At 40.5% G+C, this 12,613-nt stretch overlaps 1 protein-coding gene across 1 annotated transcript; it reads left to right on the top strand.

The window, feature by feature from the left end:
- The first annotated feature begins 951 nt into the window (after window positions 1-951).
- LOC138974511 (uncharacterized) lies at window positions 952-11,713 on the top strand. The gene is made up of 7 exons (XM_070347227.1): window positions 952-1,063; window positions 7,097-7,326; window positions 7,585-7,791; window positions 8,335-8,394; window positions 9,574-9,682; window positions 10,551-10,640; window positions 11,290-11,713. The coding sequence occupies exons 2-7, from the start codon at window positions 7,104-7,106 to the stop codon at window positions 11,711-11,713; spliced, it is 1,113 nt and encodes a 370-aa protein (XP_070203328.1). The 5' UTR covers window positions 952-1,063; window positions 7,097-7,103.
- The last annotated feature ends 900 nt before the right edge of the window (window positions 11,714-12,613 follow it).

Here is a 12,613-nt window from a genome sequence, read left to right as displayed (position 1 = left end):
ACGATGTTTTCAGTGAATGCTCAATAAATATGGCGCACATTGTCAATCACAGATGCATTCTATCTTCTTAATTCATATTTACGGGCATTTTGGAGGTTCAAATGCAACTCTTGTAAAAACTAGCACTGCCTGAAAATGTAAGGATACGCAATTAAAGGGGTAATGTGTCTGAATGAGACTCATCACAAAGTTATCGTCTCGCGCATACATTTCTTCACAGGTATCTGTATAACGTTTGCCCCTACGCTTAGAGCAGGCATTTTTCTCTATGTATTAACGTACATGTTAGATCCATTACACTCTACCCTTACCTGGCATAGAGCCTCTTAAAAGGCTTTCATGACATAACTTTGACTTACAAAATTAGGGGGTGTACTTCGGAAATGAACTCTCACACTTAGTGTTTATGAGATATCTCATCACAGGTACTTGCAACAAAAAGCCCGTTGAATGCACTTTCCTCTGATATGTCTTTGATTAGATTGTGGCTTACACAACGTCTTTGAGAAGATTTGACATTATCAAAACAAGTGAAAATGACGTGGCGTTACACAATTTCTGAAATGCAAGGCCTCCTGGTGCTCCTATGTGTTGCATGCAAACAATATTTTTACTTGCTGTTTAACACCTTCTAATTACTTGATAGTTCACTTGGAAATATCTACTCTGCCGCCTGCGGGTAAGCTGAGATCGCTGTTTTTCATAACAAAGTGGGGTTTTTTTCTTCTGTAGTGCCTTTTTCAAAATAACTGGGCTACTTTGCCTTACAATTGCGTATAGCTACTGCCACTTTTGGGTACCTAGAAAGGTTGTTTTAAAATATATATGCATTTATTTTTCAAATGATACCAAATTTGCCCGGGAGTATTCCCTGTGCATTAAACTCCCAAACTAAGCGCCTTTTTCCTATCTGGCCTTGGACATACTGTTCTGCAAATACTTTTTTCCCGGGAAATACCGCCGATCTAGTCACAACTATTTCAGTCAGCTACCCGTTTACATTATGTGACGCTTTTGGGGGTACAAATACCTGCTTCGGTCGAGTGACGAAACTGATTATCAGGTGAGACCAGTTTATTGATTTTGATTGGTTCTGCTATTAGAAGAGATCAAAATACACATCGACTCATGGCAGGTATCATGTTTTAAGACAGCGGTTCTGGTTCGGCAAAGTAATACAAAGGTGACCCAGACAACTAGGCATTAACGTTGCTTGTGGAGTTGGAATGACAGGATATTTTTAGAAACAGCTAACAGTTAACCTAATGTGTGTGTATGCTTGAGAGTTGTGACATTGTAGTTTAGTCTTTTAGATTGTGCATACATATAATATATATGTATATATATGTGTGTGTGTGTGTGTGTGTGTGTGTGTGTGTGTGTGTGTGTGTGTGTGTGTGTGTGTGTGTGAGTGTCTGTGTATGTGTATGTGTGTGTGTGTTTGCGTTTCTGTGTGTGTGTGTGTGTGTGTGTGTGTGTGTGTGTGTGTGTGTGTGTGTGTGTGTGTGTGTGTGTGTGTGTGTGTGTGTGTGTGTGTGTGTGTGTGTGTCTGTCTGTCTGCCTCTCTCTTTCTCTTTCTATCTCTCTGGTTTTGTTTATGTCGTTCTCTATCTCCTTTTCTATCTCTGTATCACTTATTGTCTAAGTCTACACGTCTGTATGTGCCTTTCTTCGTCTCTCTTTCTCTCTCTCTCTCTCTGTCTCTCTCTCTCTCTCTCTCTCTCTCTCTCTCTCTCTCTCTCTCTCTCTCTCTTTCTTTAATTGATATTCCAACATTTTTAAAACGTATTATCATTGGATTAAACCCTCCCATGAGCGAGGGCTGGATGTAAAAAAGCACCTGTTTGCTTATGCCACTACCCTCATAAATAAAGAATTTGTCATTGTCATTGTCATTGTCATTCTCTCTCTCTCTCTCTCTCTCTCTCTCTCTCTCTCTCTCTCTCTCTCTCTCTCTCTCTCTCTCTCTCTCTCTCTCTCTCTCTCTCTCTCTCTCCTCTCTCTCTCTCTCTCTCTCTCTCTCTCTGCGTGTGTGTGTGTGTGTGTGTGTGTGTGTGTGTGTGTGTGTGTGTGTGTGTGTGTGTGTGTGAATAGAATAGAATAGAATAGAATAGAATTTATTGTCATCAACCCTTAAGGATATTGACACAAGTTGTACAATAAATGAATGGATAAATAATGTACAAATTATTTCATTCAATATTGAAACAATTAAAAACAAAGGCTCCAAGCAATTTTTGAATTTTTTCGTCTTTTTTAAATAACAGATCGCTTGGTTTCCTTAAGTCACAGTTTGATACTTCTTCTTCTACTAACTTTTTTTCTAATATTGTTAAATTTCTTGCAATTGTGTGTGTGTGTGTGTGTGTGTGTGTGTGTGTGTGTGTGTGTGTGTGTGTGTGTGTGTGTGTGTGTGTGTGTGTGTGTGTGTGTGTGTGTGTGTGTGTGTGTATGTGCGCGTGTGCCAGAACAACATGCTGACTGTTAAAAAAAGTATTGACATCTACCCACAGCCGAATGTGTGTTTGCACAGACACGGCCTCCTATACTTCATCAGTTTTATCAACTACGATTATACTCATAGTTGATGTTCGCGTGAACTTTAAAATTAGGGAGATTCAAGGACAGCACGTTTCGTTTTGCAGCTCGTTTCGTTTGGTGAATGAGTCACCCCGCGAAACGGAACGTGAAACGAGACGGCATAGGCCCCAGACAAGATTTAGATGTATTCACGTTTCGTTTCGGAATGAAGGAAGGGCGATAAATCTTCAAGTGAAATTATCACGTCTGTCCTCGATCAGAATGGAAAAAAAACCCTAGGAGGTGGTCCAGAATCGGGCATACTTTGATTATTTTCAGTCCAAATAAATCACACAGACTTTGTTTATACAAAATCACATACGAAGCCAGAATAAAAATTCGATGCGATGACCTACTTCTGCTTCGCCATTTGCTTTCTTCACCATGAAGTTGGATAAATGTACCAGGATCAGCACCCTTCAAAATATTTCAGTTCACAACAGTTGTCTACCTCCAATGAACACATTCTCAGCGCTGAAAGACTGTGAAAGGGTTGATGAATCTAGCAATGCATAAAATGGCCAACAAATAAAACTGTTAGTGTGCAAAAATACTCACAAAAGTTGACGAAATATTGTTCGTTTTTTGGGGGTGGAAAACGTGACTGCGTTTTGACGTTCCACGTTCCGTTTCAGTTGACCTTCACCTTTCCAGCGAGAGACTCCCGAAATGATGACGTTTACCACAACTTCAAAACGAAACGTCCCGACGTTTCGTTTATTAAATCTCCCTAGTGTCTCCACGGCGTAATGTTACGTTTTGAAGAACATTGACTCAGTGTATACTTTTCTTCCTGGCTAGCTACGTAAGCAGGACTCACTATTGTCTGAATGACAGCAGGAAGCAGGAAACAGTATTTTTAATTTGATACAGGTGTCATATTCATATGCTGGAAGGACAGTCGAAGTTGTGCACCGTTTTGAAGAGCAGTGACGTTTTCAAGGACTTAATACATGTTTTTTCTTGCTAGCCTAAGGAAGCAGAACACAGTATTGTTCAAAGACACAGATGTAATTTTCTTCTGCTTGGGACTAAAACGGACTTTCCAAGTTTCTCTTTCACCTCATTATAGACTGAGTGCCTGAACGAAGAGAAAAAGAGCTGTTGCTAACTCCGGTTTGACGTGCCAACTGACGTAATTACCTATACGTACTTCGTTTTCAGTTGCGGTTTCTTTTAAATATCATTATATAAACGGTGTCATTACTATTTTTATTTATCTTATTTTTCTTCAGATTTTGTTGTGTATTTCTTCTTTTGTATGTTTAAGTAATTGTCTTACTGACAGATTAACCCTATTGTATGATGAACGGGCGCAGTGCATGGCCCACAAAAGAGGGCATGTGAATTGGACACCTAAACATAAATCATGCCATTAATAAGCTAGCAGACATCTCGTCAATCCTGTATAACTCTGGTAAACCTTTTCATATTTTTGGATTGTCAGAGTCTAGGCTGTCGAGTAAAGTAGCAGACTCTGAGCTCACAATCCCGGGTTATGTCATTTTACGCAGAGATGCACAGACACACACAGAAACTGGATTATCAGTGAATCCTTAACTTTTACACGCCTTACCCACCTAGAGCAACACTCTGTTGAATCAGTATGGATAGAAGTAATATTAAAAAGAGCCCCAGCGATGCAACTTGGTTTCTGCTACAGGAACCCATCTGAACGAGTGAACTGGAGGGATAATCTCCCTTCCATGTTAGACGCAGTTTTGCTCGAGGGAAGAGAAACAGTAATCCTTGGTGATTTTAACATTGATTTACTTAAACTAAATAAAGTATGGTTAGATATTATTGAATGTTATAATTTAAATCAGGTTGTGCAAACCCCCACAAGGGTAACAAACACTTTAAAAACGCTTATTGACCATGTATGTATCATTTACACCATATAGCTGAAGTTTGTGTTCCAATACACGGCTGCAGTGACCATTACCCCGTGTGTGTCACCTGGTCCCGTAAAGGTGTAAAAGTCCCTCACGCTGGTCATAAAACAATAACATATCGTTCGTTTTCAAAATTTAATAAGGACGATTTTCTTGAGGATTTGTTGCACTCCCCACTTGAAAATGTTTATAATTTGACTGATCCGGATGAAGCTTTTGGATATTGGCATGATGCTTTTTTAAAGGTTTATAACAAACATGCCCCATTGAAAACCCAGAGGGTTAATCATCAATTGAAACCAAAATGGTTTCATCAAGAGTTGCAAGAGGTAGCGGATTATCGCGATATTTTGAAAAAAAGAGGGCTGGAAAATGAGTATAGAGATCAGAGAAACAAAGTTACATCTATGAAGCGATGGAAAAAGAAAAAGTATTTCCAGGAACTTACATCATCAAAACAAAATTCTAAGTCAATGTGGAAGGCACTAAATGCGTTAACAAATAAACAATCAACATCCGAATGCTCTGTCGTTAAAGACATATCCTCCGAGGAACTGAATAAACATTTGTCTAACATAGCCGAGAAAGTCGTTCCGGAAGACAAAACTCATTTAAATGATTTGAAGATTCTGACAGATTTTTGTGAATCTAAAAATATAATGTCGCAATCAAACATTCCATTTATTACTGTAACAGAAGTATGTCATGCACTCATGCACCTCAAGCAAACAGGAACCCGTGGAATTGATGGTCTGGACGGGAAGATTCTTAAATTAGCAGCCCCTGTATTTGCTGATTCTTTAACTTACCTGTATAATCTCTGTACAGACAAGTGTTATTTTCCAGTTGTGTTAAAGCAGGCTAAAGTTATTCCACTTTTTAAGTCAGGGGCTAAAACAGAACCCTCCAATTACAGGCCAATATCTATTTTATCGGTTTTATCAAAGCCGTTGGAACAACATATTAACAAGTTTATTATGTCACATTTTAACGAAAATGCTTTATTTCACCCAAATCAGTCGGGGTTCAGAACTCTTCATTCATGCCACACAGCACTTGTTTCTCTAGTTGATCAGTGGTTGAGCAAGATTAACGAAGATAAATTATGTGCTGCTCTCTTCGTTGACTTTGCTAAAGCATTTGATGTGATTCATCATGACATACTTCTTAGGAAACTCGCACTGTACGGCCTTAGAAATAATACAATATCGTTAATCAAGTCCTTTCTTTCTGATCGAGTACAAGCTGTGTGCGCCAACGGCAATATGTCTAGCATGCAGTCGGTAGGTTACGGCATTCCTCAGGGATCTGTACTCGGCCCTCTTCTCTTCACCATTTACATTAATGACCTTCCCCTACACATAAGCAGTAACTGTGAACTCTTCGCTGATGATACCACTATTCACACTTCTCACTCAAATGTGAAGGTATTGTCAAAACAACTTCAAGAAAGTGTTAACGAGCTTTTAGAGTGGACCGAATTAAACCACATGGCTCTTAATCCAGACAAAACAAAAAGCATGCTTATTACCACCAGACAAAAACGCCAAAAGTTAAAATCTAAACTTCCACCTTTAACGATTGATAATCACATTGTTGAAGAAGTTAATAAACACAAAGTTCTAGGTGTTATTCTTGATAACGATTTATCGTGGACTGATCACGTTACAGGAGTATGTAAAGTACTTTCAAAGAGGCTTTAATTGTTGTCCAGAATAAAACACTTCTTGAACAGTCATGGCAGGCAACTTTTCTTTAACGCTCACATTCAATCAATCATTGATTATGCATCAACACTATGGGATTGTGCGAGTGCAAAAACTCTGAAACCTGTATTTAGTATACATACAAGAGCAATGCAAGTTATTTTATTACAAGTCTCGGTTTCCAACGAAGACTATAAACTTTTAAACATCCTTCCTCCTAAATCAAGACTCATGTACAATAAAGGCGTTTTGATGCATAAACTCATTATTGGAAGAGCGCCTGCACCTCTTTCTTCTCAATTCACTTCCCACAATTTAAGAGACCCAACAACAATGCATGCTCCTCGGCCTCGTATAGATCTTTTTAAGTCCAGCCTACTCTTTTCGGGGACTAATCTTTGGAATTCGCTTCCAAGCGGTCTCAGACATTCCGTCAATGCCAAGACTTTTAAAGACAGATATTTCTCATTCCTTATACATGGCACATTTTGTTCTCACTTAGCCTGAACATGTTTATATTGTTGATGCCTTGTTTGTACCTTTTACACGTTTCAGTCGATGCATGTACCTAATTAATTTCATAACATGACTTATGTAACGATGCTACATTGTTATTATTTGCAACGTAGTTGTTCCATTGATTCCTCAGTTCACGGAAATACCTGTATTGATTTTGTTTCGACTTTCACGAAAGTCTGTTATGTGTTCGTGTTTGTTTCATGTATTTGGTCTACGTTTAGTTTTGTGTGTACTACCCCGTGTAAAATAACGTTCTGTAACACTTAATTTCAGCATAAACAGCAATACCACACACATGTTTGTTTGCTGCTGCTGCTGCTGCTGCTGCTGCTGCTGCTGCTGCTGCTGATGATGATGATGATGGTGATAATGATGATGATGATTTCACTTTTGCAGGGCAACTATGGATGCTCACCTCATTAAGGGACTGTCTGTTCTCGTTTTGCAATTGTTCATGCTCGGTATTGACAATGGGCATGCTCAACAATCAGTTACCTGCGATGCTGGGATAGCCTATATTGGTGAATCTTCGAATGTCACATGCTACTACCACAAAGACATAGGAGCGAACAAACTGTCGGTCAATGTTGCAATGGTACCAACCTCGCCTGAAAGGGATAACGAAGGTAAGCAGTGTTGACAGTTTAGGAACTGTGTGTGTACCAAGATTGGTGTGTATGTCGAGATAAAGACTCAAATCAAGATTTAAGATATATGTATGGTTGTATGTGTGTTTATGTAACAGGCATGGTTGTACACATACTGTACGTATCTGCGTGTGTGGAGCATAACTATGTATGCAATGGTGTGTAAGCTTGTGTTTGGAAAAATGCACGCGTGTATGCGTCTCCTTTCTTACTCTTGCTTGAATTTTGTTTTCACAGAAAGGGATGTTATCCAATGCTCATGGACAAAACAAGACGACAAACCACAATGCCTGGTCGCGCACGGCTACATGTTTAACCATAAAGTGACAGATCGCCTGACTGTGGAGATTCCAAACACCACCGCTCACTTTGCTGGCGTCTACACGTGTCGTATCGTGCCTCCAGATGATGCCACAGTCGACACGTGCTCTCTCGTGGTAAAAGGTAAAGCTGAAAAAGCCCCTGAGAGCAATACCTTTAATTCAGTCTTGCAATCATTCGTAGATGAAGAAGAAGGAGAAACAGGAATAGAGGGCGCTGTAGTGGGAGTGGGAGGATTGTATCAATGAATACACTGCATTTGTTTATTATTCTTTCTGGCAGAACTTTTTTTTTTATTAGAAACAAGTGATTCCCGGCTAATGGCCGTGCTATGCGTTTTACGGACGAGGTTTTGATAGACGTGCACAGGGTGTTGTGTCTACGGAGGAACAGCAGTGTTATAACATGATTTACTCTGCTTTTCAATATATACATTATGATGTAGCCATTTATATTTACTGTAATGGCACATACACTTTTCAGATAAGCTTTCAAACAGAAATAAATCATGGTTCAGATTCAACGCTGTTATAGAGCATTACTACATAGTTTACCTGTCTTGCATGCAACACTACTCAGTTTGTGTACCTAGCGAAGTTTTACTAAAGTCTAGACATGTGGAAACACGTGTGCTAATGCTCTATAATCATAGTTTCTATGATGCAGAAAAGACGCAAAACAGATGCAAGCCCGCAATGCCGTCAAGTCAACAGGGAACGCCGACAGGTATGTTAAACGCCTCAAGTACTGGCTCATTGTGGCTGCGTAACATGTATGCCCCTTTCTACCTCACAGGTCAACTGATTTGAGGATAATTATAACACAATGCTAATTACAAACAACGGGAATAGTAACTGGAAGAAATCACATGTAAACTGGCCGTAACATAATTATGTTCTGTTTTCTGGGACTTATTTGGAATGCTTCTATACGTACACCACCTCATTCTCAATACCCAGTCTACCGCATTACAGTTAGTCATATATCAAAGAATTGGTAAAAGAAAGAGCGGTGGGGGGGGGGGGGGGGTGTTAACAGAACAATGTCGAAATAGCAAAATGTAAACCATAGGCATATAATAGATACATATTAATAAAATATGCCAAAGTACCAGTGCACCCGAGCACTTCAACTTTAATTTAAAAAAATTCAACATCATAGTGATACGTCTCCTAAAAACATCATTCAGTGTATGTGTTTTGCATTATTGTGTGTATTCGGTGTGCCCTCAATATGTGTGATAGGGTGGAGTGGAAGGGGGAAATAGGCCAGGAAGCATAAATGAGACGCCAAGACAGAGGTTGCGATAACGTGACTTTTAATTAACGTACACCAGACAGCAGACACCAGAAAGCAGACACCAGAAAGCAGTGTAGTTCCTTCCTCAATATACAGCCGCACACAACTCGTCGGAACTTGAATTACGATCCCGGTCGAAAGTCACTTCGCTGATATAAACCCAGCTCTAAAACGTTTGTTCAACTGAACACACACACAAAGTCTCTCTAAACAATCCTCGAATCACTCCTTCGCCAAAATACAGTTATAATGGCCCAAACTACACTACTTGCATTGATTATTACAGAAACACAAACATCGTTCAACTACAACTAAAACATCACAATCCAAGATACGCACACTGACACGTCTTCACACTTCGAAATCACACCGGGTACTCTTCTAGCCCACGCTATTATTCTGACTCACGCGCGCACCCGTTCAAACAATCAACCAATAAGAAACCAGCCTCCATACACACCTACAATTAGCTACAACACACAATAATCCTAGCGGGAGACACAACTTGGGTCAGGGGAAGATAATAGACAGGGAGTAAAAGAGAGGGACAACAGTACATGAGATCGCCACACGGCTACAATGCATTTAAAGTGCATGTGTATGCAGTTTCAGATTGGGAGAGAGGAGCCTTGACCACTATCATCATCTTGAACATCGTGCACATCATACTGATTCTTCTTTTAATCGGGTGCTTCGCATGGCCAAGGAAAGACAGGTACAAAACAGTCCATGCATATTGTGCGCAAAAGAAACCCGTTTGATTAATGTGCTGTCGTGTTCCTGTGCAAGGGAGATAATACATACATCTTCTTGGATATGTACTGCAAAGTATGAACATCAATTTTCCGCTTATTTGTTTGTCAGTAATAATTAAGTGTCCCAAGAAGATGTGTCTTAAATTTACATCTTTTTACGACGACTCATTTCTAGGGATAACGTGTGGGAAAGTCAAGCACATACAACTGTTATAGACGTAAACGCACGCATAATGGTGTGCGTATGAGTGTGTGTGTGTGTGTGTGTGTGTGTGTGTGTGTGTGTGTGTGTGTGTGTGTGTGAGTGTGTGTGTGTGAGTGTGTGTGTGTGTGTGTTTGTGTGGTTGTGGGTGTGTGTGGGTGTGTGTGTGTGTTTGTAATTGTGTGTGTGTGTGTATATGCGTAGGAATACGTGTGTGATTGTATGTCTGTCTGTCTGTCTCTCCCTCTCCTCCCATATTACTCTCTCTCTCTCTCTCTCTCTCTCTCTCTCCTGTCTCTGTATCTCTCTCTCTCACTCTTTCTCTCTCTCTCTCTCTCTCTCTCTCTCTCTCTCTCTCTCTCTCTCTCTCTCTCTCTTTCTCTCTCTGTCTATGGCTCTGTCTCTATCTCTCTCTCATCCTTTGTCTCTCTCTCTCTGTCTCTCTCTCTCTCTGTCTCTGTCTCTCTCTATTTCTCTCTCTGTCTCTCTCTCTCTGTCTGTCTCTGTCTCTCTCTCTCTCTCTCTCTCTCTCTCTCTCTCTCTTTATCGCTCTCTCTTTGACTGTGTTTGTATGTGTTTGTGTTTGTATATATGCTTTATTTGTCAATGCTTGCTCCTTTTCTCAGCATCAGGAAAATGCTGACGAGACTGGGTGTCGACCATGCAACCGACGATGACTCCGCAAATCAGCCCCAAATCATGGACCAATTAAACAGGTAGGAAACAGTGTCTGCATAATTGTGTTTTTAACCGGGACAAACAAGAGTGTGCTGTGCGCAAAAAAACACGTTTGATTGATGTGTCTCCTGGAAGAAAAACAATAGTGTCGTGTTTCCGTGCTTGGATGGATATTGCAAAATATGAACATTTCTTCTCCGCGTATGTGTTTGTTAGTAATAAGTGTCCCAAGTGGATGTGTCTTTATTTTTGATTTTTTTACGACGACTCATTTCTAGTGATAACGTGTGGGAAAGTCAAGCACATACAACTGCTATAGACGTAAACGCACGCATACGGTGCGTGTCTGTGTGTGTGTGTGTGTGTGTGTGTGTGTGTGTAAGTAAGTGTGTGTGTGTGTGTGTGTGCGCGTGTGTGTGTGTGTGTGTACGTGCGTGCGTTCGTGCATGCGTGCGCGTGTGTGTTGTGTATAAAGTGTGTGTGTGTGTGTGTGTGTGGGGTGGGGAGTACGTGTGTGGTTGTGTGTCTGTGTCTCTCTCTGTCTCTCTCTCCCTCTCCCTCCCTCTAACTCTCTCTCTCTCTCTCTCTCTCCCTTCCTCTCTCTCTCTCCCTCCCTCTCTCTCTGTTTATATGTGTTTGTGTTTGTATGCCTTTGCTTTGTTCCTCAATGCTTGCTCTCTTTCTCAGCATCAGGGAAATGCTGGCGGAACTGTGTGGTGAGAAGAAGGAAGAGCATGCCACTGACAATGACCCGGGAAATCAGCACCCAAATCAAGCGCAGAAGACAAGGGCAATTCGTAGGCAGAAGTCGGACCCCTATGAATATATTGCCGACGATCAATTGGATTCTCGATTGTCTAGTCCTGACCCTGTCAGACAATTAAGTGACCCGCCCCGGCAAGGGTTTACCACTGTCATTGACATTGGTGCCCAGCTTCCGCCCGCAGCAAGTTCTGCTGCTAGTGCCAAACAACTACATGTACACAGAAGTGCAGATAATGAGGGAGACAAGAACAGACATGCAGTCCCGCGAATCAATGACGAGGACAAAGAACCAGGAGAGAAGGCAGCTTTTCTTGAAACAAACGCTAAATACCAAACAGTGACATGAACAGAGGGAGTTTTCTTAACTTTTTTAGCAAAACATTTCATATTTTATTTTCGTATATGTCAACAAAACGTAGAATCTATAGCACCTAGGTCATAGCAACATGATGGAAGGGAAATAAGGTAAGGTGTTTGATTGTGTTTATGTTGTTTATTTGTGCGGATTGGAAAGGAAGGTGGTGTGGTGATGGACATGACGGGATTTTGTATGACATTTGTATGTAACTTTGATAACAATTGTATACTATGTACTTATTTGCATTGAATTTTTACGCACTTGTCTAGTTATGTTTTTAATAAACAGTTTCATAGAAAAATAACCTTAAGAGCAGGCTCCATTTGTTTGTCTGAGTGATTTTCAATGTTTTGTAAGTCGTCATTTCCTCTCGTGAAGTTATAGAGATACAAGCACACAAACTCACTCACTCCGTCACACACACACACACACACACACACACACACACACACACACACACACACACACACACACATACACACACACACATACACACACACACATACACACACACAGTTAAAACTAACGCATCATATCAACTCCATGTATAATTTTCAAAAGAAGGCAAACAGATAAAATGACTGTGTATTTGTTGTTGGTGCAGTTGTCCCTGAAGGAGATCTTGTGCAATCCTCGCACACACACACACACACACACACACACACACACACACATACACACACACACACACACACACACACACATACACACACACACACACACGCACACACACGCACGCACACACAGACACACATTTAAACTGCATCAGCATAATTATCATGGCAAAGCTTATATCTACAGTTATGAACCTACCCCAGAGCTTGCGTATCAAGATATATTCTTGGAATGATCATACGACTAAGAGTTAAAGATATGGTCACACACACA

This window comes from Littorina saxatilis, linkage group LG8 (genome assembly GCF_037325665.1).
Source record: "Littorina saxatilis isolate snail1 linkage group LG8, US_GU_Lsax_2.0, whole genome shotgun sequence".
In the NCBI taxonomy this organism is placed as follows: domain Eukaryota; kingdom Metazoa; phylum Mollusca; class Gastropoda; order Littorinimorpha; family Littorinidae; genus Littorina; species Littorina saxatilis.
This window is presented reverse-complemented; position numbering and strand designations above follow the sequence as displayed.